At 46.1% G+C, this 27,473-nt stretch overlaps 9 protein-coding genes across 9 annotated transcripts; 5 read left to right on the top strand and 4 right to left on the bottom strand.

The window, feature by feature from the left end:
* Positions 1–7,255: 7,255 nt before the first annotated feature.
* On the top strand, positions 7,256–8,154 carry CLUP02_18353 (uncharacterized protein; the record flags this gene model as incomplete). The annotated part of the gene is made up of 3 exons (XM_049297255.1): positions 7,256–7,285; positions 7,653–7,972; positions 8,031–8,154. 3 exons carry the CDS (start codon positions 7,256–7,258, stop codon positions 8,152–8,154), a joined length of 474 nt encoding a protein of 157 aa, XP_049138479.1.
* A 510-nt stretch (positions 8,155–8,664) lies between these two features.
* Positions 8,665–11,358, bottom strand: CLUP02_18352 (beta-xylosidase; the record flags this gene model as incomplete). Its single annotated transcript, XM_049297254.1, has 5 exons — positions 8,665–8,784; positions 8,844–10,216; positions 10,272–10,590; positions 11,063–11,228; positions 11,309–11,358. The coding sequence occupies 5 exons, from the start codon at positions 11,356–11,358 to the stop codon at positions 8,665–8,667; spliced, it is 2,028 nt and encodes a 675-aa protein (XP_049138478.1).
* A 947-nt stretch (positions 11,359–12,305) lies between these two features.
* CLUP02_18351 (uncharacterized protein) lies at positions 12,306–13,376 on the top strand (the record flags this gene model as incomplete). The annotated part of the gene is made up of 1 exon (XM_049297253.1): positions 12,306–13,376. One exon carries the CDS (start codon positions 12,306–12,308, stop codon positions 13,374–13,376), a length of 1,071 nt encoding a protein of 356 aa, XP_049138477.1.
* Positions 13,377–13,522: 146 nt separating this feature from the next.
* Positions 13,523–18,563, top strand: CLUP02_18350 (uncharacterized protein; the record flags this gene model as incomplete). The annotated part of the gene is made up of 12 exons (XM_049297252.1): positions 13,523–13,707; positions 13,827–13,909; positions 13,978–14,301; positions 14,362–14,543; positions 14,602–15,138; positions 15,206–15,236; positions 15,277–15,396; positions 15,473–15,658; positions 15,994–16,069; positions 16,203–16,425; positions 16,540–16,789; positions 16,837–18,563. 12 exons carry the CDS (start codon positions 13,523–13,525, stop codon positions 18,561–18,563), a joined length of 3,924 nt encoding a protein of 1,307 aa, XP_049138476.1.
* A 261-nt stretch (positions 18,564–18,824) lies between these two features.
* Positions 18,825–19,704, bottom strand: CLUP02_18349 (uncharacterized protein; the record flags this gene model as incomplete). Its single annotated transcript, XM_049297251.1, has 2 exons — positions 18,825–18,933; positions 18,986–19,704. The coding sequence occupies 2 exons, from the start codon at positions 19,702–19,704 to the stop codon at positions 18,825–18,827; spliced, it is 828 nt and encodes a 275-aa protein (XP_049138475.1).
* Positions 19,705–20,316: 612 nt separating this feature from the next.
* On the bottom strand, positions 20,317–22,404 carry CLUP02_18348 (major facilitator superfamily transporter; the record flags this gene model as incomplete). The annotated part of the gene is made up of 5 exons (XM_049297250.1): positions 20,317–20,490; positions 20,556–21,616; positions 21,668–21,774; positions 21,824–21,897; positions 21,955–22,404. 5 exons carry the CDS (start codon positions 22,402–22,404, stop codon positions 20,317–20,319), a joined length of 1,866 nt encoding a protein of 621 aa, XP_049138474.1.
* Positions 22,405–22,545: 141 nt separating this feature from the next.
* Positions 22,546–23,680, top strand: CLUP02_18347 (uncharacterized protein; the record flags this gene model as incomplete). Its single annotated transcript, XM_049297249.1, has 6 exons — positions 22,546–22,748; positions 22,820–23,060; positions 23,117–23,163; positions 23,197–23,385; positions 23,439–23,552; positions 23,632–23,680. The coding sequence occupies 6 exons, from the start codon at positions 22,546–22,548 to the stop codon at positions 23,678–23,680; spliced, it is 843 nt and encodes a 280-aa protein (XP_049138473.1).
* Positions 23,681–23,825: 145 nt separating this feature from the next.
* CLUP02_18346 (uncharacterized protein) lies at positions 23,826–24,122 on the bottom strand (the record flags this gene model as incomplete). Its single annotated transcript, XM_049297248.1, has 2 exons — positions 23,826–23,903; positions 23,982–24,122. The coding sequence occupies 2 exons, from the start codon at positions 24,120–24,122 to the stop codon at positions 23,826–23,828; spliced, it is 219 nt and encodes a 72-aa protein (XP_049138472.1).
* A 206-nt stretch (positions 24,123–24,328) lies between these two features.
* CLUP02_18345 (uncharacterized protein) lies at positions 24,329–24,635 on the top strand (the record flags this gene model as incomplete). The annotated part of the gene is made up of 2 exons (XM_049297247.1): positions 24,329–24,435; positions 24,482–24,635. 2 exons carry the CDS (start codon positions 24,329–24,331, stop codon positions 24,633–24,635), a joined length of 261 nt encoding a protein of 86 aa, XP_049138471.1.
* Between the last annotated feature and the right edge of the window lie 2,838 nt (positions 24,636–27,473).

Here is a 27,473-nt window from a genome sequence, read left to right as displayed (position 1 = left end):
TACCTTTTTTAAATTATCTATTCTCCTTCCTAGTCAGCTTTATAATATCTATGTTAAGATTATAATAGCCCTTAGACTTATTAAAATATAGGTAACGCCGAGAATACTGCGTAGCTTCGTTTATAAGAGGAACCGCCGTACTTAAGTTATTTAAACCGTTTACTAAAACCTAGCAAAGGACCGCTTTGAAATCGCACTTTAAGCCTAAGATATAATATCGTTTATACCTTAGTATAGTCTAGTTACATTTTAGGTAACGTTTCCTATATATCTTATATCCTTTAAAAAAATATACGCTCTTAGATCTCGACGTATATATAATGCGATTAATATTATATAAACTAAGTTATACCATCGACCTCTAGAGGATAAACCGCGAGCGGCTGTTCGTTAGAAAGTAAATAGTAAAGGTTAGAACGGTAATAAGGAAATATTAATTTATTAATATCCTCTAGCGTTTATAGGGCACACACGGCCAGCATGGATTCCGGGGCATTAGGTTATCTATTTTATACCTTATATCACTAGCTAATAAGTCCGTAAGATACGTAATATTAGTAAGCTTCCGCGGGAGCGACTAGTAATAAGTACGATGCTTTTCGTTAGTTACTACCCTAATCGCAATTGCACTGCTAGTTAAGATAATAAGATTAATCAATAAAATACGAGAGACGATCGTAGACCATTATAAATATTTTCTTATTTCGTATAAAATCGGGACTAACGTTTAGCTACTTTACCTATGAGATTTTAATAATCTTAATTATATAGTAGTTATATAGAACAAGAGGATATAGGCCAGATTGTTTATAACTCTCCCGTAGGGTCTAGGCTAAAGTAGAAAGTAACCCCGAAGCTATTGCTAGATTGGGTTAAACTAGCTCTATATACACGAGAGGGCCGCATCCTTAAGATCTCGGTAGCTTTGCTCTGTTTCCTAAGCAGAGCCTATAATCGTCTAAATAACTATCGCTACGATATAAGCTAGCTAAATAGCTTCGTAATTCTCCTATTATTCTACTCTTATGAAGTAATATTATTATAATAGCATGGGGTAGCTTCGGTAACAAACTCCTTAATAAGAAGCAGGGATATAAGGCGATTCGGCTTAACGAAATACGCAATAGAGTATCGTTCGGGGATCTTAATATTATCGCTAGCTTTAATTACCGGTAGATACGTAATACGATAGCAAGTAGCACGGAATGTGTTATTAGTTAGGCATTAAAAAGAGTTACTAATATTAAGGATAATATTAGTAAGTACTAAGGATTCTACGCTCTAGAATACGCTAGGTTCGTTCTGGTCCTCTACTTAAAGACCTCTTACGGAGTCTTAAAATAGTATAGTAATCGTTCTAAAGTCGGTATACTCGGTAATGCGCGTCGCTATACTGTCCATAAGCTCTATAGCGGGAATCGCTAGATAATAAAAAAGACGAAACTCGTTCTCCGCACGATTATAAAGTGCCCTAAGGTAGTCTTCCGAAACACCGAGAGCAATCGCAAGAGCGGATAGAAGATATAATTCGGTTTTATACGCCTTTTTATAGAAGTATTCTATAAACTTTCGGAATCTAGGAAGGCTCTCTTTAGGTACCTAAAGATTGTCTATAAGATCGTCGTGCGAACTACCTATATCTAGCGCTTATACCTAAACAAACAAATTAAATATGAGGTTTATATTTAATTATTTAATTGATTTCTCGCGCTATATTTGATTGTTTGACTTATTTAATAAATAATTAATTAATTAAACTAATTTCCTAATCGGGAATTAAATAAAGCTATTATAAAAGTCCTTATAGTACTAACTTATAGACTTAACCTCGATTAGCTCTTCTAATTAAAAAATTAACCTCTTATTTCTATAGTACTACTGCGAAGCTAGTTCTTAAGACATTAGACCTCCTTTAGTATAGAGGATCTTATTAATAATCGCTATAAGGTTAAAGTTAACTTCGCGAGGCTAAATGCCCTTTTATAGTCTATTACTATCGTAAGGATTATAAAGATATTAAGCGCAAGCTTACTTAACGTTAAATAGGTTAGTTAATAGTTAATTTACTATTAGATTAGGTTAAGGACTAGCTAAGGGATAATTTATAAATAATATTAATTAAGCTTAGGCGCGTAGTTAATTACTACCTCTATTATTCGAGATATTAACTATTATTAGTATTATAAGTCTTTTATAATATTCTTTAGAATCTTAAGGGTAATAAAAATAGCTTATAACTATCGTAGTAAAGGAGGAGAACTTAGATAACGAGGAGGAGGAGGACTTACTATCTCGTTTATATACTATCTTTATTAGTAATCGTAGAGCCCCTTTTTCGTATCGAATAGCTAGTAGCTCTGCTCGGGCGTATCCTACCTCTTCTTTAGCTATCTTAATCCTTACTTAGGGTAAAGAATAATTACTATGGCATAGAGCGGAGAGTTACTTAACTTAGTATAATACTTATTAAGGACCTATTAAGTATTAATAACTAATAGTTAAAAGTATCCTCGCGAGTTAAAATCACTACTAAGAAGTAGCTCCGCCCGCTCTCTAGGTATATACTTAGACTAAATATAATAAGGGATACTACTTAAGGTTAGAGGTTAAGAAAGAGGTTAGGATATAAATTAACGACGAGCTAATTACTAACGAGGTAGCATTACTTATATTAACTACGATTACGACGCTACGATTTAAAAAGCCGTAAGATCTATCTCTTTTTTAAAAGGTTTATTATATAACCTCTTTTACTCCTCGAGACGGTTAATAAGATACTTAAGACCTACTATTACTTTTTATAAATAGCTATAACCGTCTCTTTTACCCTAGCCCTAGTATCTTATTATCTAGAGGTAAAGTGGCTTAAGTACCGCCTTTAGCTCGGCTAGTAGCTATTAGTCGTTATTATTAAGAACGTCCTTAATAAGGATCCGTTACTTTAGATCCCTATAAGCTCGACTAGTTATTAAGAAGGTATAGATCTACTTTCTTTTTTATAAAGAGCGCTATATTATAAAGTATATCGAATTCTATTTTATGTTATTATTAAGCGTTAATATAAGCTCTTGCGACGACTCTTCGAAAAGAGTAAATATATCGTTCTCGTCGGTCTTATTACTAACCTTAAGGAAGGCTTTATATCGTTAAGGTAACGAGTAAATAAATTTAACAACGTTCTAAAGCTTATTAATAGGGCCCCTTGTGCGCTAAAGGTTAAGATCTTTTTAAAGTTATTTAGTGTTAATTAATATATCTAATTCTTATTCGAATACCTCTTTATTATTACTAAATAAAAAGGCCTTACTAACGAGGTTAAGGATATAACTATAGTACCTAATCCTCTAGTTAAGAATATCTTCTTAAGTATAGGTATAAGATAATATAGGATATAAGTAACCTAGGTAAGTGTCGTTATTTAAGGCATTGTTATAAATAATTGCCCCGACTTAATTGCCTAATTCCTAGTTATCTATTATAGACTTTATAGTCTAGGTAATATTAGCCCTATCGTAAGTACTATACTATCGTCGTAGAGTAATAAAGTATTATGTCTATTGCTTAGTATAGTTTAGAAAGTAAGTAAAGACGGCGATAATAGTATTCCGCGTTAGCGAGGTCTATAAATCGAATAATAAGTAGACTTTTATTATTAACCTCCGGATCTCTACCCTAATTATATCTTTCTTTTTAGCGAAGATCTTATTTAGCTCTTTTCTTATACTTCTATATAATAATAAGAGTTCGTTAGTAATACTATAATCTAATTAATAGAGGAGGGCCCGGAGGTAAGGATCTTAGAAAGTTATGAATGGGCTATTATTATTAATAATATACCCAATTGCTAATTCCTTAATTCTCGTTACCTAGCCCTTTATAATAGTACTAGAGATAAGTTTCCGTCTTTTTAGCGCAGAGTCGTACTCTAAGGATTCTAATAAATATAATAACTCGCTAGAGCTTAGATCTATTACTTAGTATTTTAACCTTAAGTAAGTCGTCGCTAAGCTCGTAGCTACTATTTTAAAGTAAGTAATAATGCCTATTTCGTCGTAATAATAATAAAACTAGAAGACTTTGCCTTGACTATTTTTATTATAGATCTCTTAAGTAAAGACCCCCTCTAAGCGGATCTACGACTTCCTTAGCCTTGCGCCCTTTTATAATATTAAATCGTTATTAATAAAAGTCCTCCCTTTCTAAATTGCTTTTAAAAGGGTAAGGAGGTTATTACGATTCTCGAGGTTAGTTAATAATACGAGGCTAGCGTTAGTTAGGGTCTATAGCTACGAGGTAATCCGAAGTAGCTACTACGTACTAAAAATCGTACGACTTATTACTAATTAATTAATTACGATATAGCGAATCGATTAATATATAATTTAATTAATTTCGATAATAATTATAATAGTTATAAAGGGTTAAAAGTAGTAGTGCGTAACTTCGTTAGTTTTATTAATATTAAGAAAAGGGGGCACTAGTTAACTAGTATAGGTTTTTTAGATTTTTAGATATAGTAGGATGCTAAATCTAGCGCTCTATACTACTTAGGCTTTTTTTTTTTTTATAATAATTACTAATAATCTATTTAGTTAAGTAGTATAATACCGAACTTATAATCGTAAGTAAGGAGTCGTAGGTTCGAATCCCGCCGTAGGTATTTATATTCCTAATTACGAACTTCTATGGGGCGTGGTCGGGAACATTGATTTTTAATTAGCCCGGCCCCGGATTTTCCTTTTTCCGCGCGATCTTATATTTAATTAAATATATTAAATATAGGGCCTCACAATATTTAATTATTTAACTCACTGAAATTCCTATATTTAACTGTTTATTTGACTTATTTGTTTGATTGATTTGAATGGGTATGTGCGCTGCCCATGTCCAGAGTCTCCTTAGCAACTATGTTAGTCAATTGAGCATATGGCGTCTCCTGTCTGGCAGTATGGATTACCTTTATATCGCGAGTCTTGCCTGGCCCTAAGCCCTTCTCGTAGCCACTGATATTTGCAACATTCTCTTGACCAACAAAGCTATATCCTCTGTTCGGATTGGCTTGAGGCGGGTGCTTGGCTTTCATCTTTTCCTCATGGGGCAAAGCAAAGAATTTTCGACTCTATTGTGACGGTCAGCCTTCATGTCATCTACTCCATATTACTTCGAGCCTACCATATCAAATAGTTTGTGTATGTCCTCTGCTGGTATACCGTGATTTTGTATCTTGACGCCGCCTCGCGACTTGAGCAACCGAAGTAGCTCGTTGCAAAACTGTCGTTTCTGCTCCTCTGTTCCAAAGAACAGAGACATGTCGAGTGTAGCACCTTTGTCGTCCATGATTGATAGTATAAGCTAGGCTTGGGATACACGCCAGTATTGAGAAGTTCGGGCTGGCTTGGAGGCTGATCTAGTCTGACCGATTTGGATGAGGTGAAAGGAAATAAGTTCGACTGGGAACGTCGAGCTATTATATACTGTTTCTCTGTACACATTATTGAGGTGATATCTGGATCTTCATAGCCATGTTTTCTATTTTGTTAAGTAAAGCCGAGTCAAATGCCCACACAAGGGGCTATGTCAGAGTCGCAGGTCAGTATCTGAATTCACCCATACTTTAGGTGAAATATGGGCAAATATCCTACGAAACAGCTTTGCGATCTTGTTAGATTGCAGCCGGAATTCGCCTATCAGTTTTGGGCGTGAATCAACAAGCGCAAGAGAAGCCGATGTTGGACTACCTTAATTGTCGGAAACAGCGTTGTGGTCGTTCACTTTCAATCCCTTTGGGATACCTCAGTAAAGTGGGCCGGAGCAGACCTAGCTAGGTGGGCAGGAGAACCCGGGCCCCGCAGGCCAGCCAGGTCCGATAAGGCGTAAAAAGCGGCAAGTGTGCCCGACATGGAACTCATCTTCCGCCAATCTCGATGTTGTGTGCCATGTGCGACTTTAGTCCCTTCCCGTGAGGGCTATGTTCAAGTCTGTGTTGTGCCTGTCCGATAAGCTACGCCCCCATTCGCCCTCCGCACGTTCACAACAGCAACATCCACAGTGGGTTGCTGCCATAAGCAGCAAAAGCATCTCCATGTGCAATGAAAGGTCGTGAACAATACGCATTGCTCCGAGATCAGAACAGCAACTTGATCAGGTCTATGTAATGATGATGGTATCTCGCTACAACCAGAGACAATTCAATCCTATTCGCAGACTAGCGTCCTAGGCCATTTCATTTGCGAATGAGAAATGAGGGAGCAACTTCGGAAAGATATTGGTGAAGAATCACAGAGATAGGTTTCGTTCAAGGTTTATCGGAATTAACGCTCTCCAAGTATGGTCCATTTCTCTAAGAGTATTGCCGGGCTTCAAATCTGAAGCTAGCTGCTTATTTTACTTGACGCATCAAAAGTATAACTACTCTCGGGAATATATACTCAAAATTGGAGACTGAAAACCCAGCTTTTCTCTTTGGCTAGGGCCATAAATTCGGATGTGTTCCCTAATTAGGAACTATCATGTTAATTGAACCAGCCTTAGAGATAAATACACGATGAATGCAATGGCCTGAAATGTTTCGTGTATCTGCATGATTGATAGGCGTGAGCAAAGCGTGGCATGATCTGAAAGGATTCGCTCGGTTACATCATCCAGTGATTGTCGCAAGCCAAGCAGTCGTGTACGATGACTTATTTGTCTTACCTGCAAGATCCTCGATTTGAAGCATTCCTAGTCATCACCAACGATGTTACGTAGCGTGTATATGCTCATTTTTCAGTTAGTGTGACTCTGCCTTGCCAGATTTATCGAAGCTGCATTTCGTTGAGGTGGTCCTGAGTAAGCAACAGCAGTTTGTGGCCCAGTTGATGCAACCAGACTAGGTAAGTCCAGAACCGGGGATAGGGCTCGTATTCGCAATGCTTCGTTACCCGATCTTCGATAATCCATCTCATGGAGATGTGGAAGCTTGAAATTTTGTTTCGACTACTTTCTTTTGTGACCTGATGTTTACAAATATGACATGGCGTGGTTGCGTAAAACACCGTAACAGCTAGAGAGACTTGGAGTCTAGTACCTTGGGGTTTGAGATCTGAAATTGTAGCTACGGGTCGTCAGCGTCGCTTAGCTATGACAAGCCTTCACGCGTCTTCTGTTTGGCTCGTCTCACATAGGATCCTGAATATTTCGGGTGTTCCGGAGTGCTCATACTATTAACAGATTTGTGAAGTGTGGCGGAAGCCCCAATACGAGGCGGCACATCACAATGGAAGTCCGCTTCCTGCGTTCTCCCTTGGTGTGCAGATTCACTATCACTGGTCTTGTGATGCGTGCTTGTGGCTACGAGGAGGTTCGGAATGTAACATCTCGTAAAACGAGGCCCGCATTTGCATGTCTTTGATCGCAGATTCGGTCACTGCAGTTGAGGGTCTCTACCCTTGTGATGTCTCCCTTTTAAGAGCATAATGATCCACGACTAGGCTGATGAAGTGTTCGGAGGGAATATTTAATGACTTGATTTCCCCGTCACTCAACTCATCCTAAACATCACACTATTGTCATTCACTACTTCCGCAACTTCCCACAATTTATTCGAAGCTCTGTAGGTGTAATCCTAGTTCAAACGACATTACTTAGGGCGTAAGCTACTAACACGGAGCTAGGACACAATGCGCTTCGCAACTCTTACGCTCATCGCTCTCGCGTCAGTCGCTGTGGCTACCCCGGCTCCCCAGGCTGGTTTCCCTCCGGTGGAGGATGTCTTGATCCTCGACTTCTCTACCCGACACCAGCCCGATGGAGCGGTAGACAGCGTCGGCCTTCACATCACCGCTCATGATGCCGATAATCTCTATTGCGGGCTTACCGGGGAGGTTCTTCTTGGAGAAAAATATGCTTGCGGCAGTAGCAAATACAGCTTTGCCCTTGTAAAGGGGGTCTATGACACCTGGGGTGTTCGCATTTATCATCGCTGGGGTGTTGCGTAAGTTTCCCTGGTTCATTTCATCTTCTTCTATATCATCCACTGACTTGGAGTTCAGAAGCGGCGCCTCTGGCTACAGAGATGTCCCCACGTACTGCCACGCGGGTCCTTTGGGCTCTACGGTCTGCACCAGCCAGGGGCCTGTCAGCCTGTACATTGATGCTGTGCCCAAAGATTGGTAAAAAAGGAACAAGTCTGTCTGAGGATCTCAGATTGTTTGTTGAGAGAGATTTGACGCGATTTCTTCAAATCACAGATCCATCATGAGCCCTCACTTGGGTTATGACGATTGACGAGACACCAGACACTGCTCCCGCCCGTTCTTCCCGATATCGCAATGCATCAAATGACTGAGAGTATTTATCTTGAATCCTATAGTTACTCAGTTTATAAAAATTCGGGACAAACCGTTTCAGCAAGGAGTGCCTCCCCCAGTACGCATTGGGAGTATGGATTTCGACCCGCACCTAGAGACGTCACTCACAATATCAGGTACCTTATCAGATATGTCTTAGTCATTGAGATTGCATGAGGTTTTACATGTTTCAAGGGCGAAGAGCAAAAGCAAATCAATCGTCATTATCTTTGGAAAATTATGCCAATAATCTCTCTGATTGCCTTCGCCATTTTTGAACGGCTGTAAGGTGCTTCGAAATTTGACGATCAAATACTAGCTCGAAGTTACGGAGGCCTCAGGCCTCCTCCTCGATGAATGCTGCTTTGCGTTCTTCATCTTTCGATTCATGCATGATGTTGCTTTTCATGACTGCTTCAGAAAACGACGCTGCGTTGTTTTGCATCTGATCTCCTTGCTTTCAACTGTCGCCCAGTTACCGTCGACACTCAGTCGTTGATATGCCAGCTCCCTCACTGACGTGGTGTTGAAGTTTAGAACGTACCCACCATCTCGCTGTCTTGAGGGTTTAATGGAGGTTGCCTGAACGGCACCAGGAAGAGAAACTACTCTGTTTGTTCCCTCCATAAGATCAAATGAGGCCCCAGCTTTTGACATGACGCGAACGTCAAACCGGGCACCGGGGCTTCGGTCTCTGGAGCAACTAACTTGGAAGCTGATCGGGTATGTGTCTTTGGGGAGGGCTTGGTCAAGCGGTGTTAGACTCATGCTAATTGCATCGTCAGAGCCAATGAAGATTGCCGAATCATTGAGGCTCATGCGTGTGGTGAAGATAGAGCGGTCCCTCGTTGTGTCATTACGTGCATGATGCACATAGAAAAGCTCTGTACCATCCAAACTTTTCCTGGTGACATCTTGCGCGCCAAAATTGATTCTGATGTCTGGAGGAGGTGATGCCACGATACTTCCGTGGCCAGTTGAGTAGATAGGGAACTCTCCGTCGGGTTTTTGGGAAAGAACAGGGTTCTTAGACGATTTCTTGAACGGCCCTAGCGGTGATTCTGCCGTTGCAAACCCAACACCGTAATTGGAAGCTTCGTAGTTGTTCGCGCTATACGTCAGCATATAAACCGACTTGTCGTCACTGCCGTTTCGTGTGATAACCGTGCTACCTTCCGACCAGCGGCGGTTCTTCTTCGTGCCATTGAACTTGACATAATCATCCACGTGGTAATTCTCCCAATCTTGTGGATCAGCGCCGTAGGAGATAACTGTCTTCCAACCGTCTTTGCGGGGAGGATCTCCAATCTCGCCAGTGCCGTTGTAGGAGGTGATGTTCGACGGCAATTCGGGAGCATTGTTCGCGTTTAGGTTTATTTGAGAAGACGCAATCTCAGGCATGGTTCGTGCAAACGGGTCATCCCACCATTTCCGGTCCAGCTCAACCACAATGATGTTGGATTCTTCGACATATTTGCCCAGAGTACTGTCCCAATTCCAATTTCGGTAGGCATTGCGTGAGGTGTACAAGTAAATCCGGCCGTCATTATCGAAGAAAATGTTGGGATCTATGGTAGGTATGTATGTGCCCTTTGGCGCAGCTTCACCTTTGGCCAGACTTTCTGGCGGCAGCATTTGCTGATCATCCATGACCAGGTTAATGTCGTGATAATTCGGATCATAGGGGTAGTAGCCGATTGGCTCTGATCGAATCTCGTTGAAAGGCCCTGTAGGCGAGCGGGAGACGGCGATTCCTAGCTTGGAAGGCTCTTCGAATTTGGAATATCGAAAATGGTCTTTGGCAAGGTCTTCCCGTAAACGACCAGCGAAAATGAAAAAGTACCATCCGGTTTTCTCGTTGTAGTAGGTTTCAGGGGCCCAGTACCAATCTCGGGCCCAGCAAGCTTGACCACCATCAAATCTGTTTCATCTGATCATCGTAACAAGCTTTTAAGACGCCTCCAGGATGTTTGCTCCATGTCGAAAGGTCAGGGCTAATGTAAATTGCAAAGTGGTATCCTTCATCAGCCCCCTCGGTGGAATACGCATAGTACTGGCCCTTTTCAGAGTCGTAAAAGACGTGAGGGTCCGCGGCTGCATGGCGAGCTGAGTTGTAGAACTTGGGGCTTTGGTCATCTCCCTTGTCTGAGTCGGCGATGACGGCAAGTGGTAGCAGCGATGCCACAAGTAGAGCAGCAATGCGCCGCATATCGAGAAGAGGGTTCGGAGCTTTGAGCCAGTGGAATCTTCGGACAACAATCGACTGAGAAGATGGGCATGTTTCCAGGAGATTATAGCCATCCTCTTATACCGCTCTCCCTCGGCGCTCTGCTCGCCCCTCTTTCGAATGCGACATGCGACGAGTGCATCTTAAAAGCCCGAGCAACAGGTTACGGCAATCCTTCATCCCATCGGAAGAGTGAACCCCTTGTCCATTTGTGTTGTAAACAAGGCGCGAGCCTCCCAAAGATCCACAATTCCCCCTCACATTGGTTGGTGCTTTCAGTTGGGTGCGTCATCCCTCGCCCTGGGGTACACTACTTTTCTGGTTTGGTTCCTCCGGGACGAGGTAAATGGAGGGATGGGGTAGTATTGAAGTACTGTGAGCACTAGCGAGGGGGACTCCAATTGTATGTACAGTCTAATTTACTCTCGATAACAGAGTAAGCTTTCCAAGCTTGGCAATGTCATTCGAAGGCATCGGCCTAAACTTTGTCCCTTAATATGTCGTCCACGAGCTGGAACTGAGAAGCCAGCAAATCTAAACCTTGCCTAACAACTTCGGATGTTATCGAGCCGAACCGTTCGAGGAGATCAGAGGACTTTGGGAGAGAGAAAGTATGGGCGCATCCTGGGACGCGCGATGCGTACAAGGCCCAAGGAAGTGTATCATTGACAGCACTACCATGTCACTCGAGTCACAAAGCATTCGGTCATGACGGGCACTGATGGAAATTTTAGTGTTGATCTCATGACAGGACCCAGGCCGGGTGATCTCTCCCCGTTGGAGCGCTTCCCGTTGACCCCGCATCTTAAGTAACTTCTCCGCCCACAGTTGGTTCAAATGCTGCTTACCTCGTTAAAGGCTCTGGTGCTTGTCTTGATACTCGTAAGATTTTCACGGCCCGCGATTGAAACATGCTTCCCTTCTATTCTTGCCAGACTCTTCTCGGTAGTCGCTTTGATTTTGACTTCCCTATTCGTAGTATCACGTCTTGTGAGATTTTCATCCTGAAACTAAAAAACTAAAACTATTCATTCTTAACATATTGAGCTGGAAAGAGCCACAACATCCATCATGTCTATCTATTCTTGCCCTCTAACACGGGAATCAGCCATTTGTGAATATAACTTGCCAAAACGGCGCTGGGTAAATGTGAGGGGCCAAAAGGGGATGCGGCGTTGGTGTCCGAAGTTATTGAAGCCGCCGACTTCCGTCGTGACGAATTCAGGTAGAGCATTTGGTAGATGAATCGAAGCAGGTAATTGGGTCTTCATCACGAGTCACGACCGATTTCGGCCTTGTCATAAGTCCTCCCCCGCGATGGGCCAGGGAATGCGGGGTTCAGCCATCCCACGCTTAGGTCCGCTATGCGGGGGATGGGGCCCAGCTGATTTTCGTACCAGCACCTGTCCGCACGCCTGAAATCATTCTCGGCGCACACGCATGATATCTTTGCCGTATGCCAGGAGTTGGAAATTCAGCTGGACTTATATCCGACGCAGGGTAAACGCAGTTCCGCTCTTGTGTCAAGCCGGATATTCAATGTCGCGGACTCTGATATATAGAGACTGAGGTTTGCTCCATTTCAGCGTACAATTAGGGTGGAGCAAGGCTCCTGCGTCCGGTCATTGAGTGAATTCTGACTCGAAGCACTACCCAAGTTTCCGTCCTTGCCCACTTGACTTCGCATCGTGCGCATTTCATACTTGCGAGTAGGATATTCGAAGTCCTTAGCAATCACCAGTTGTCCAAACATGACGAGCCACCAAGGCATAATCTCTTTTGCCATTATCGGCACCGGTCTGATTGGTCCGAGACATGCTAGGACAGTCGTTCAGAGCCCCGATGCAGAGCTTGTTGCAGTGGTCGATCCCGCGCCCGCTGGGGCTCAACTAGCAGCTGAGTTGAATGTAGCACACTTCACATCAGTCAGCGACCTTTTGCAATCGGAACATGTGCCTCAAGCTGCAATCGTTTGCACCCCAAACCACACGCACGTCGCCGTTTCGAAACAGCTTTCCTCGGGAGGCGTCCATGTGCTCGTCGAAAAGCCCATCAGCTCTGATATCCCGAGTGGCACCGAGCTACTGAGTCATCTCCAAACCACTGAGGTCAAGACACTCGTGGGCCATCATCGACGGTTCAATCCCTACATCATCAGTACAAAAAAGGTACTCGATTCGGGAGCTCTAGGCAAGATCATAGCCATTAACGGACTCTGGACCACCTACAAGCCGGGCGATTACTTCGAGGCTCCCACCGAATGGAGGCAGGGAAAAGATGGAGGAGTTGTCTTGATCAATGCAATCCACGAAATCGACCTGCTTCATCATCTCTTCGGGCCGATTACAAGAGTCCATGCGGAAAAGACGACTTCGCAGAGAGGTCATGAAGCCGAAGAAGGTGCGGCGCTCACGATTCGATTCAAATCAGGCGTTGTCGGGACATTCCTTATCTCAGACAACGTGCCATCACCCTACAACTTTGAGGCGGGAACAGGCGAGAACCCTCTTATCCCCAAGACGGGACAGAACTTTTACCAGATATTTGGCTCCGAGGGATCACTCAGCGTACCTGACTTGTCGATATGGTCATACAAGGGCACGAATAAGTCGTGGCATTCGGAGATGGCGAGAGAGAAGCTGGCGGTAGAAGATGGGATTCCGTTTGAGCTGCAGCTTGCGCATTTCTGTCGTGTAATCCATGGCAAAGAGTCAGCTAGCTGCTCGCCGCAGGCAGGTCTTGGTGCACTGATTGTTTGCCAAGCAATCAAGGATGCATTGGAAGCAAACAGTACGATTGATATTCCGGACTATGTTCTGTAGGTGAATTTGTAGTTTGAGTAGCTTGGGAGAAACAGGTAATCCAGTACAGCTTGAATAACAGTGACGGTCGCCCACACGAAGTGCATGGCTAGCATTCGACCAGGGTAAAGCATGATGCCGAAGCATTGGTTTTGCGCATATTTAAGATGTCGTGCATCATTTATGTTTGTCTTTCTGGAAACTTGAGATGGGAAGCCAGTCAAGGAAGGATCGCAAATGGCGGGCCGCTGAATGGTTGCAGAATGTGGGTGGGGCCGGGCTCCATGGAAGGGCAGGTGGACGGATTGGCTCCTTTCCATTTCGGTCGGGGCCGCCTGCCGTCTGTCAGGTTGTGAGTGCGAAAGAGCCGGTAAGGATAAGGCAGGCGGCGGCCGGTTGCTTGCAGTCGTACCTACAAGTAAGGTAAGGTAGGTAGGTAGCTAGCTGCCTGTGACGGTGGTGACATCAAAGCTGGGATGTCCCTTCCTTGGAAGACGAAAGACAAGCAAACTCAGGCAGGAACGGAGAGGCCCCTTTCTGCGCTTTAGCCATCTGTTTTTTTCTCTGTTTCCCTCCGTTGCGCTTTCCCAACTTTTGCATTCCATTTCCTGATATCAGTCAGACCTGTTCCTTCGGTCTCTCTTCGCTTCTTGTCCTTTCACGCCAGTACCAGTCATCTTGCATTGGGCTCAGTCCGTCACTTTAGCGCCAGCAACGGACCCCGCGATAATTGCCTTGCTTCGTCCACCAACTCTCTCCCTGCACTCTGCGTGTTTTGCCCCGCTCCACGAGAAAGCTATTCTGTCGCAATCGTCCTCCGCGAAACGAGAACAGACATACAATAGAGCTCCTTTCACATCTCCGAGCGATTTCACAATCATGTCTTCCGCAGCTCCCCACAGCAACAAAAGTGCCTCCAGCACCAATGGCGAGGTGGACATCAAGAGTAGGTTCACTGGGCCTACGCGGCTGTCCTCTTGCCATCCTTTGCTGACCCTTTGCGTAGATTTGGGTCACGTCGAAACCCCCAAAGTTGAAGGAACATGGACCGTCGAGAAGGCTCTTGAAATCTCTCCAGGCACTGCAGGACCTGCGGACGCCGGCTCACCGCTCCCTTACTTCCATCTGATTGAGCGCCTCAAGACAACCAAGCGGGAGGGTTGGCGCCGTTTTGGCATCGCGAGGTTGGTACCCCACGTCGCAAATCATCGCAAGGTATACAGATGTCGATGTTCGCTAACGCAAGGGCCTTGACAGAGGAGAATCCATCGCTGACCACATGTACCGCATGTCCCTTTTATCAATGCTCGCCCCGCCTGCCCTTGCGCCCCGTCTCGATCTCGCGCGATGCATGAAGATGTGCCTGATACACGACATGGCCGAGTCTCTGGTTGGAGACATCACACCCGTCGATGGCGTGGCGAAGCCCGAGAAGAACAGACGTGAGGCGGAGACGATGGACTTTATTACCAAGAACCTTCTTGGCAGTGTCTACGGCGGTATCCCAGGTGCCGAGATTCGCGAGATCTGGCAAGAGTACGAGGACTCCCAGACCCTCAACAGCCACTACGTACACGATCTGGACAAGATGGAGCTGCTTCTCCAGATGATGGAGTATGAGAAGCGCGGCCAGGGCAAGCTTGACTTGGGCGAATTCGCATACGTCGCGACCAAGTTCACATTACCCGAGACCAAGGAATGGGCGGACGCTCTGCTCAAGGAGCGCGAACATTTCTGGGGCACCCAGCAGCACGTCCACGGCGAGGATGGTATCGAAGGCGGCGTCCAGGAAGACCGGCGACAGCAGCAAGATGATTACTACGAGCGCAAATGATGCACGCGCCGAATAGATGATTGATGAGCGCTATGCACAGTGGTTCCGTACTTGAGTACAGATACGTGGGACTGTGAAACCTGCCAGCGGTGTTGGCCACCCTGAACCTAGACGCCATTACGTTGCGAAGGTCAGACTCTGAAATCGCGGAGGGAAAATCGAGTTACGGGTCCTGGCACAAGTTGCTTGCATTACATGGTGTTGCATGTAGCATATGATAGATAATACCTAGATCTTAGAGAAAAGCTAGGCCAACGATGATGATTTTATCAATATGAATTAGGGAGTATGCGCGTCACGCGTGAGGTTCCCGGGTGTGAGTACTTCCCGATACCGACGGCAGGCCCTGGGTCACCGCCCCGTTGTGCTGCCCCTCTGTTTACATTCTTGCTGAGCCACGCGCTTGGACCTCCAGATGATCAACCACCCCAGCAACCGATGGCGCCTTCCTTCTTTGAGACAGCTACAAGTCCTTTCGCTTAACCAAAAAAAAAAAAAAAAAAGAGGCTGGCTTTTTCCCTCCCCTGGGATTTTCCGGGGGAAAGGTACAGTGCAGGGAACCTTGAAGGAGCCGTCGCGAGACCCTGAGAAATATTAATTTTAATGTCAGCTTGACACTGACAGACGTGCATCACCGGGTGGTGCGGAAAGGCAAAGCGAACGGAACAAGATGACACGATATGCAGCTATACTGTTAGGCTCACTGTATCAAGAAAGAAAAAACGGGTGCACCTCCATAAGCCCCCTTGCCCAACATCCTTCCTTGCCAACCTCCCATCCCTCTTCGCCTCGTCTGAGTTTTAGTGTCGACGTTTGATTCAGGGACTGGCGGCGGATACGCATACATTCAGGCCGATACTCCGTACTCCGTACAATTATTGTGCTGTCGGTGTGCCTTCCCTTCATCGCGTCTTCTTTTCTTTTTACCATCTGCATCGATCGACGTTGGTTTTTATTCCGATACGGAGTATCCGTACCTACAAGTACAGGCTAACCATTCCTACCTTATACAGCACATCTCCAGACTTTCGGTACCTACCTATTCCCTTGATACCTTCCTTTCCCTTGCGTTCTTCCAAAGAAGCGCATGACAAACTCGACGTCACCCTGAGCGCCGTCACTTTTTCTCAGGGTCTAGACCAACCAACCGACACACGCTCGACATCCAATCAAGACACTCATCATCAACGGCTGTTGCCGGCACTCGAAGCTCTCCCCAACGCCAGGACCGAGCTTGTTGGTTGCCCATAGCTGTTCCTTGCTACTTTCCAGGTCACCCAACCTATTTCGCCCCAGGGACCCCCCCAAAAAACAACTTGACCGCGCCGCTCTTCTCCAACCCGACCACAGCTGCCTGCCGACACATCAACGCATAGGCCGAGTAAGCACGCGCGCATTGTCAACACGGGAATCCTTCTTCGCTTCATCTTCGAGCGCTTCCTTCCCCCATCTGACAGCGCTCGCCTGCTGCCAGCCATCGCACGGCCTGTTGCACGACGAACAACCAACGAGCCAGCGCACCACGACTCGTCTTCTGCACACCACCCGACACCCGAGACTCAGGCCTGGGATTTAGCTTCCGGATCGATCATGAGCTTTCGTTTAGGCTTTGCGACATTGTGAATCACCACACAAACACCACAACAGTCACCGCTTCCGCCCGACCCCTTGCCGTGGTTCCCGCAACTCCTTACCCTGCCTCACCCGTGAGCCCTTCGAGATCCCCTGTTCCGTCGTCCTGGCCTCCGACGCCTGTACCGACCTGCACCATGGCCTTCACATCCCAGTACCGAATGCCCGGTACCTACTTTGACGCACAACCCGCCGGAGTTCACCCTGGCGTCTTCCGACCACCCACTTCCCCCTCCGCCGGTTCTTCCTACTGTTTCGCCAGAGCAAATAGCTACCACGCCGAAGCAAATACACCTTCAGCTCAGGCAAAAAGGAAACGGCGCAACAATGCCTCCCGCGAAGCTACTCCGTTGAATGAATGGAACGATGGCAACATGAATCTAGACAGCTCGAGCGAACTCCCTAAACACGAGACACCTTTACCGATCCGAGAAGCCCGATACACGCTGGCTGGCCAGCTCGAGACACCTGGTGCCGGCGTCAACACGCCTTACGACAACGGTAACTTGGATGAGAGCATGTACTCAGACGGCGATTATCGAAGAGCCTTGGGATCAAAACGACCACACGAAGAGATGGAATCGCCTATTCCAGGCCAGCCGACTGTACTGGTCCAGCCTAGCCATCCAGTCGCCGGCGGCTGGAGTCGCTTTGCGTTCAACACTATTGGTGGGGTCGTGGGCAAAGTCTGGGAATTCTGCAAGGCTGGGGCCTTCATTGGCTTCTCTGCTGGGGGTGGCAAGGCTTATACCATTGATGGCCAGAGCATCCGTCCCTCTTCAGCTGCTACATCAGCTTTGTCTGCGCCCCAGCTAGAACCATCCGAGAAGTTCAACGAAAAATACGAATGGAGACAACAGCAAAGTCCCCAAAACTTGGATACCCCCGTTGGAGATACCACGCCGCCCGGAGGTTTCCCTCAGCCCCTCTTCACATCGTATGCCCGGGAGCCAGACCAAGCCCTGAACCCCGAACCCGAGGTTAGGGTCGAGGTCGAGGCCACACCTTCGCGACCCGCCGTAAAACGCCGACAGACGAGTGCTTGGAATCATGATGAGTTGCGAAACTGGGTTGTGGTGGACGAGTCAGCGCCAGGCAATAGGCCAGTTTCGAGGGCATCGATGCGACCAGCATCCCGCAACATGCGCCCTTCCCTAGTCACAGGCCGGAGGATTAGTGTTCCCAAGCCTCGTCTCAGCTCGATCCCGATCCACAACCGCCGCCAATCTACGGCTAGCCACGAATGCAATGCTCCGGACACCGCACCACTGTCATATCAGGAACCAGCAAGCTTCGCTAGTGTGAGGTCTCCGGAGCCGCCGAGGACCTTGACCGGGCCCTCGCCGAGCCGAATCCCACTTCCAATGCAGTCTGCCGGCTCGAGCCCGAACCCGTTCGCGAAGACGACCGTCTCGGCCCGGCGTCAGAGTGCCATTCCGTCACCGGCACAATCTTTAATGAGCCCACCTATACGCTCGCATCGCCGCTCCAATAGCAGTGCCTCAGCAGCATCACCTCGCGGTAAACTCAAGGAATTCGGGGTGGACTCCATCCGCGCGAGCCCTCGGCTCGACGTGGAAGCCAAGAAGTTGGCAGCCAGACGAATCAAAGATGAACATGACACCGATGCGAGGATTAATGATTTCAACCAGAGGCTCAAGGAGATGATTCGCCAAGGCAGGGAGGCTCTTGGCACCAAGGTCGAGGTGGATGACGATGGATGCGGCTGGGAGGATGACTGAAAGAGAGTACTTTAATGGTCATGGAGGGCGTTTTGCTAGGTTCTTTACACACATCTGGGCAGGTCTGCTTTTTGGCGGGGAGTTGAAAGGATGATTTCGTCGCGTGATACCATCCACCATACATGCGGCATTCTTGACAGGACCCCAACATTACCTCGGGTCTAGATTTGCAAAGGTAGTTTCCAGCTCGAGATCTTCGAGTTTAGTAATACCAAGGGTCTATTCGATGATATATGTAGCCTAATAGGTTGTATAGCTCCACTATCCAAGCGCAGCGAAGTCGTAAACTGTGCTTGGAATGCTGATCGTGACAACTTGAGGCTCTCTATCGGAAGCCACGTTGTGCTTCTTTGGCGCCCGGGATTTCCTCCTAATGCTGATTTCAAAATGCGACATCTTTACCAAATATAGCCTTGCCATACTTGCTGTTGCCCCATGCCAACGCTGCATCCACATATTCAAAATCAGGACTCGCCCATTGGTGCGACCGCGGCACAGATGGACGAATCTCCTGCTTGGAGCCGCAGCTCTGGCATACCTCATCGTTGAGCTTCTCCAGCTCGGCCTCGCAGGCCTGGCAATGCTTGGCACAGAACCATCGCGGGCAGCTCACCACGACGCACTGTCGATCCATAGGCATGTGGTCGACTGTCAAGTGCTGCCCTCCGCAGCGGCACTTCTTGAGGTGACAATCGCGACCGGCATGGTCCGGGATACCACACATGCAGCAGCGGGCTTTGCACATCATGGCTGTGATCCCATCGCCCATATGAAAGGTGGGACATTCGCCCGGCGTACACATTTTGGGGCATTGCTTGGCGAGGTGTCGTTGGGGAAAGGGGCTGCAGCGGCAACGATTGCGCTTGGAGCTAGTGCAGGCGGCGACGTTGTGCCATGCCTGGCCGCAGTGGCCGCAGGGTAACGGGCAATGTTTCGTCTTGTGATAGCGGTCAAGACAGTTATCGCAGGGATTCTTTTGCTCTTCCCGTGGTTGTACTGAAGCCTCTTGGACGCTGGTTTGTAGTCTCTGGTGGAGTCTCTGGAGCACTTCTACTAACGTGCGAGGGTCCATGTCGGGTGTTATCCCCAAGGCGTGTAGCTCAGCGGCGGAGAAGTCGAGACGCAAACGCCTGGGCGGCATGATTGCGGATTTCTATACGTAACGAATATCATATGTCCTGAGGGAGAAATTCTGGTATGATGATGTCGGTAGTTATAACAGCACCTGGAGGTAGTGGTGATGAGGCAACGGCGAGGTCGGAATGGCAAACGAAGGGGCCCCAGGTATCAGTGGCTGAACTGATGTAGACTGCAGTGCTTCCTCTGAATTTCAAACTTTTGTAGGAGTATCGCCGGTTCCTTCTTCACTGGTTAGGTACTTGGAAGACGGTATGGCTGGTTATATTCTGGTAAAAAAGGTCTTCCTCAATGCTGCCGCGGCGGTTGTTTGATGAGACGAGGTGCCGCTAAGAATTCACCGAGATACTCCGGCCACAAAAACGTGTTGTGCAAGGCCCACTTATCAAGGGACACACAGTGTTGGGACATGGTGTGAAAGCTTCTAGTCAACTGTGCACCTGGAGTTGCATCCTCACAGGATCCAATGTCATTCCAAACCCAGCTCTTCCTCTCTTCTACTCGAATTCTATACCAACATACAATGTCGCCAGAGTCTACCTTGACTCTCTAGGTACGCAGACCAGGAAATTTCATGGCTCTACATGAGCAATCGATGCTCCGCCAATGCTCTACATCACAACTTATGCTCTCTTACGAAAATAGCCGCGATTAGTGCCAGCGCTGATGAGATGAGTGAGAAACCGTGGCTAAATCCCAAACCTTCGACGTACGCCTGCACGATGGCTGCTGAAACCTTTTCATCCGCATGATCGATGTAGTCAACACTCGATGTCGCTTTTGCGATAATCTACCCCAATTCATGTGAGTGTCCGCGACGGCTTGAGAGAATCATCGACTGGCCTCTCTGCTTACCTGCTTTCGCACAACTGCGCTGAGATCCATGCCTTCCAGCAATGCGTCTAGCCGCCATCTCATCGTTTCCATCATGACGGCACTAACACATGACAGGCCGAGGATCATGCCGATTTGGAATGTCAAAAACATTCCCGACGTCACTGCGGCCTTGTGCTTGGGGTTGGCAGCGGCTTGAATGCTGATGAAACCCGCCGACTGTACCAGGCCAGCCCCAAACCCACCAGGTACGATGTAAAGCGACTCCCAAGCATTTGTATCTCCATGCCACCGAAGCAGCAAAAGCGAGTAGGAGAACATCGATGCGATCGTCGCAATTATCAATAGAGATTTGTAACGACCAGTTCTGTGCAAGTCAGCATGTCGCTCCAAACAATTTGCATCTTCGGGATTGACAAACTTTCTGATCAGATATCCAGCAAGGACGCCACCGATGGCATTCCCAAAGACAGCGGGGAAGAGATGTATTCCAGCAACAGTGTTAGAGACACGCTGTGTCACCTGGAAATAGAGCGGGACGGAGAACATAAGGCCGAGTTGAGCTGCGACTTGCCCACCGCTAATGACGTACGTCAAGATAATGTCGCGATGCTTCAACAGTTCCAGGGGAAAGATTGGCTCTTTAGCCCACCACTCCTCAACGGCGGCAAAGAGTCCACCAAACACGACAGCTACGCCAAAGAGGACGAAGATGAGCGGGTGGCTCCAAGGTATCTTGGTACCTCCAATCTCAATCGGGAGGAGAAAGGTCAAGATGAAGAGTGCCAATAAAGCAGCGCCAAGAAAGTCGATCCTCGCTAGAGAGCCCTTTTTGCCGTTGATGGGCTTGCCGCTTGCTTCAACACCTTCATCACTCTTGCCCACTTGCTTGCCTTTTGGCAGGAAAAACCAACACAGCAAGACAGCAAGTAGGAAAATGGGTGCCTGGCCGAGGAAAGACCATCGCCATCCAATGGTATCGGCTAGCCAACCTCCCACAGGTCCACCAAGACTTCGTCCTACTGTTGCGGCCAGATTGATACCTGCTTGCCACGCAGCCACGTCACGGAGTGGGACGAGATCTATCAAGGTTAGCTCAGTCCTTCCATCAAGGGTCCTCTATCGTATTTTACCTGTCACCAAGAGCAGCCCGAGGACGTTCAATGCTGAGCCACCAGATCCTGAAATGACCCGTCCAAGCACGACTTGCCACATTGTGCGACCGACGCCGACCATTGCGCTGTGAACAGTCAGTTGACAATCATACGGATAACCTTGATCAAACCTACCATCCAACGGAAAACAAGGTATAAGCCACCATGAGGAGGGCACGCCGCCCGTAAATGTCACTGAGCTTGCCATACTTTCCGCCGTATTAGTGAATGGACTCACTTGAAATAGGTAGGGAAGGATGACGAACCAAAGTCTGAGTTGCCGCTCCTGCCAACGCGAAAGATACGAAGAGCCAACTGGAGTTTTCGAGATCATCAAATTCAGAGGCAATCGTTGGGTGCGTTGCCATCACCAAAGAGCCATCGGCGTTCGCAGTAAAAGTTCCAACCAGCAGGATAGACACGATCTTGACAACTGCCCAAGTCGAGGTCTTTCTGGCTTGTAGCTTTGCATCATCGCTGGCGGTTGCAACGGGTGCTACTTGTTCGACATCGACGCTCGAATCGACGACTTCTGACGGCCGTGTGAGATGCCATGGAAGGTATTGGCCGTCCGAGTATGCGCTAGACGACGAGGAAGTCAAAGAGCTCTCACCTGACGAACTCGACCCCCGTCGAGTACTCGACAACAAAGGCGACCTCTCGTCAACTACCCTCTGTGTTCCTTCACCACTTTGTAATGTCTTTGAGCGCGTCATGCTGATCGATTTGGTTGTGTGGAGGAGAGAATCACAGAGCCGCAAGCCAGCAGATGGAAGAAAAGGAAGGTGTCATCGGCTCTTCAAAACTCTGATGCAGCCGGGATGAACCTTTTCAGATCCGCAGTGGACAACCATGCCATGCGTCCGGCGTGGCACTCGGAGTTTCCCATGCCTTGGGGAGGAAGGCAACGCCGTGTATTGGCCAATCAAGCCTGGCATCATACCCAATGTTTTCCCTTTCCCATATCAGTCAGTCAATGGGCATCTGAGGAAGAGCTCTTTGACAGGGAAACAAAAATTGCCGATAAGAGGATGCAGGCTCGCCCGGCGCTGGGGCTCAGGTATGGCGACATATTGCGCCATCGGCGCCATGCGACTTCGGACACCTCTCGGGTCCCCACACGGCCGATAGGACGGCGGTAACCGGTGGAATCAAGGCCATATTTGCTGCCTTCCCGGGAACCAAAAACTACTCGGACGACTCAAATTCAACGACAGAGCCTACGGATTCTTCAATTCTTGTTCTGCGAGACGCTGCAAAACGCACCCGCGTGTGGAGATTCTCAGCAAATGGCATCCCTAGCTTGGATCCCAGTCCGAGGATTGTTCCTCTCTCCTCCAGACCAGTGCGACATGCCGCAATTTGCGCTGTTGTGAGTTGGAGCCGGATCTCGCCGGATAACTATGTTTCACTGACTCATCAACACAGCTGACCAGACTTCTGAAACTCTGCTGTTCTCTGCGATCGCCGCTCCGGTACCGAAACCGTGTGTGTGCACGCCGGCTTAGATCGCGTCGCGACGAGCCGATTGTTTGGATTCTACAAGTTGTGTTAATCTGGTCGGCCCCCGGGCTTCTTTCATCTCCCGATTCTTCTGTCTTACTTCGGATAATTAAACCACTTGAGTCCTCGGAATTGAAACAGACGTGGGATCGTCATCCAAAGATTGGGCTGCAAGTGTTTCAACTTCGAATTCCGTGAGGATCGTGGCATGTTCTATCTGATGACGCTCAATGGCGATGGAATTTAGACTGGCTTTGACAAAATATGAATTCTCTCAATCGATATTGGCAAGATTGGGAGACAAAGGCATGTTGCGCAAGTCCATAGCCAAAGCCTTCGGCCCACCTCCCAAGTTCCCATCGTGTCTCGACAATTGACATACGCTTGTTCCAGCTTTAGATTGGGTCTTGACTCCCGCTTTTCCTGGCCTTTCCTCTCAGTTGCTTTGCAATCAAAACGCATAAAGAATGGGCTTTCAAAAACCCGTAGGAGAAAGGAGGCATGCGCATGGGTGACAAGTCTGCGCCTATTGCGATGCCCTTAAATAGCAAACATCTCCACATGAATAGTCCATTTTAAACACACTTGAAAGTAAACAGTACGGAGTATCCGTTTACTTAATCACCTCCGACCCTTAGCGTCCCCATAAACCGGCGGGATGACTCTGCATAATTGCCCCAAGCACCATATCCGCGGCTGGGCGAGCTATGTTCTGGAGGACACTGCAGATGTAGAGTAGTATGGGGAGAGGAGTGAGCACTCTATTGTATGGGCGACCCACGCAACTGACCACAACCGAAGCCTCTTCTTGTATACATCTGACTAGCCGAGATAATATCTGCAATTTCCGGGAAAACTGAATATCAATAATCCATCCCGCGGATGACCGCAAAACCTTACTATGTGGGTTCCAGAGGGAGAACATTAACATTGTACGACGTACGAAGCGATACAAACAATACGAATGACTGTATCTACTCCGACACTTTACAGCCTTTCGGCAGTCTTTATAAAGACTAGCCTTGACGCCTTTGACCATCATGCATGATTTCCCTCATCAGACAATAATTGACAAATTACTTACCCTCAGTTCGACACCTCCAACACTCTTTACGACCAAGACACTTTTCAATCAAGATGCATGCAACTCTGAAAATCGCCATTTTCGGCCTTGCCGCTCTGGCTGCTGCAGTGCCATCCTCCCCAAACGCTGACGCCGGTGCACTCTTTGCCATTGAAAGTTAGTAAATACACGGCGCCCTTCGTGTTGTATATCTGTCCCTAATCAAGCTATGAAATTGTAGAGAGATGCACAGGACTCTATGCCAGATGCAATGACGACTGCTGTGGCTCGTTGACCAGCTGCAACTATATTCCCATCTGCGGCAATAACCGCTGCGTGTCATATGACCCCGCTATTACCTACAACCCTACTTGCAACTAAGCGTCTACTCAATAAGTGGGCTTAGTTGGATTGAGAAGTCCGACAAGTTTTAGCCTTCCATATGTTGTAAGGGTTCTGAGCTCTGTTTAGGAAGACTGAGCCAGAATCGATACGAGAAATCTTCGAGTGGATCAGCTTCGTGAAGTCTTCCTAAACAGAGCTCAAAGCCTCTACCCTGTCACTTCACCGATATTCTCCTTAGCTATAGTGTTGGATTACGAGGCAGAAAAGGGGCCCTATTAGGTAGTTAGGTAGGGGTAGTAGGTAGGCAGTCTGGGCCCGTGCAGACGGACCCTTCCACCTACCTATACCCACTGAGGGACCGCGGGCTCTGCCCACGATCTTCCCCTCCTACACATACGCAATAGACCTATACTAACCTATTAACCTAGTCGCAACTAAAAGGTCTAACCTACCTACGTATATACTAATACTAATTAGTAATTAAATTATATATATATTTCTACCGCAGGTTAGCAAGGATATAACTATAAAAAAGACAGCCTCGACCTACCTCACTAGCTATTCTGACTTATTAACTTAGTTCCGTTTATCTAACTAACGATAAGCGGCCTAGTCTATACTACCTTAGCTCTCTTTTACTACTACTAGCCGACGACTAATCGACTAGTTATAGGCCGTTAAGAGCGCGCTCTATTATATATAATCTCTTTTACTAAAACTACTACTATAAAAGGATTAACTACTTTACTACTACTATTAACCTCGCTTCTACTATTAATATTATCTCTACTAGCCTTATTACTACTCCTAACTTCCCTCCGATCGAACTGCTCGCGGAGGAATCTATCTTAAATATATTATAGCTAAGCGCTACTTTAAATTAATAATAAGCGAGAGGAAATTAACCGCTTAGAGATTAATCTAACGATTACTAGCGTACTAGTGCTTAGTAATAGTAAGACCTTCGGAATTATCTTAATAGTAGTAGTAGTAGGGATCTATTTTATATTACTAATAAATCTACCTCTTTCTAACCTAACGGAAGCTCCGAGACTAGACTAGAAAAAGAAGGTACGAGAAGTATTAAAAAAAATCGTTAATTAGTAGCTAACGGAATCCTCTATTTATTATTAAAAGTACGGTCGCAAAAGGCCTTTCTTCCCTTTTTACGACCTTTTGCCGACCTTAGTAACTTTCCGTCTATATACCTCGTTAAAAGAGTAGAATTTTCTAACTAGTAATAGTAGCCCGCTTACTGCTATTAAAACGATTATTATAACCGACCTACTACTCCTTCTAACCTAGTTAACGTTATATTATAATTATAATATAACGATTATATCTTATAGTAATATTTTACTATATAACTTACTTCGTAAATATATTATAATAACCGCTAGCCTTAGTAATAAATAGGAAGGGTCTAACGATTAGTTAATATTACCTCCGGCCCACCTATACTCTTAAATTACGGAACTATACCTAATTCTAATTTGCTAATAGGACTACGTTAACCTAATTTAATAAGGCTTATTTAATATTATACTTACCCTTACGAACGATAAAAAGCTTAATACCTTTGTCCTTTATATAATAAGATACTATTATTAAAACGGCCTAACGGGCGAGGAGTTATAAAAGGACTTTAAGACTAACTTCTAAAGCTAAGAAGTAGGGGACTTCTTAAGAGTAAAAAGTGCGATTCTTAGGAAGCTAAGAGACTTCCTTATAAACAATAGCATCAATCTAACGATTAGAAATCGTAGTTAAATAGTAAAAAAGATCGCTAGTACCCTTAATACCTAATACTTCCCTACCTAAACTTCTAAAAAAATCGTAGCCTACTATAGCTATACTAAACACTTTAATATATTATATTACGATCTTTACTTTTTCTACTTACTACTCTTATAGTTAATAAATACTAACGATCTTATTTAATAAGCTAAAGAGATAGTAAGGGAATCTGTATAACCCTAACTCGCTTAATCTTAATAATTAAAATTCTAACCTTAGCCTCGCTATTAACTAACCGACCTACTACCTTTTTAAAAAGAAGAGGAGAAAGAACTAAAGAATAAAGTTATTATTACCTAATAGCAAAATCCACCCCGTTAAACACCACACTTCGATATAAAAACCAAAGACGATATTATACCCGATACTTATTAATTAATTAACCTTACTAAGCTCTATAATAATAAGAATAAGTATAATAATAAAAAGTATAATATCTTTAGTAAGAAGCTTCGGATCTTTAAAGTACTATACTAACGGGTAGGAATTAGCGAACAATACTATACTAGTACTTTCCTAAATATACTTAAGGGAAGGGCGTTAACTTTTTACTTTAACTAACTTAGCAGTACCTCTAACCCGCTCAGCTTCGATATAATATACTAAAGGACCTAAGAATACTTTAAGCCGCCTACGAGCTATTAGAACTACCTCGTTAAGCTCTATAACCTCTACTAATACTCTATAATTCGTAAGAACCTAGGTAAGTCGAACTAATAAATTCTATAAGTACTAATTAACCGCATTATAATCCTCTACGAGGCGCTAGCTACTTAGGGATCTATTTTTAATATAAGTAACTAACTCTTTTACTACGTAAGTAATATACTAGAATATAAACTTACTATACTTAACCCGGCACCTATATTTACTAGTATCTACTACTAGCTTAGCACTTCGATTAATACTATAAAGAAAGAGCGCAACCGTAATAAGTAGTAATAGTATCTCTAAAATAGTACTTATAATAAAGAGGTCCCCGCTACCCACTAAACCAACCGCACTTATAATAGCTCTAATAAAAAGACCCGATTTAATAAGCGGAATTAACGCAGCCGCGGCACTACTAATAAAAAG

The sequence above is a fragment of the Colletotrichum lupini genome, chromosome 10 (assembly GCF_023278565.1).
Source record: "Colletotrichum lupini chromosome 10, complete sequence".
Taxonomy (NCBI): domain Eukaryota; kingdom Fungi; phylum Ascomycota; class Sordariomycetes; order Glomerellales; family Glomerellaceae; genus Colletotrichum; species Colletotrichum lupini.
The sequence above is the reverse complement of the archived record's forward strand: the minus strand, read 5'-3'. Positions and strand labels throughout refer to the sequence as shown.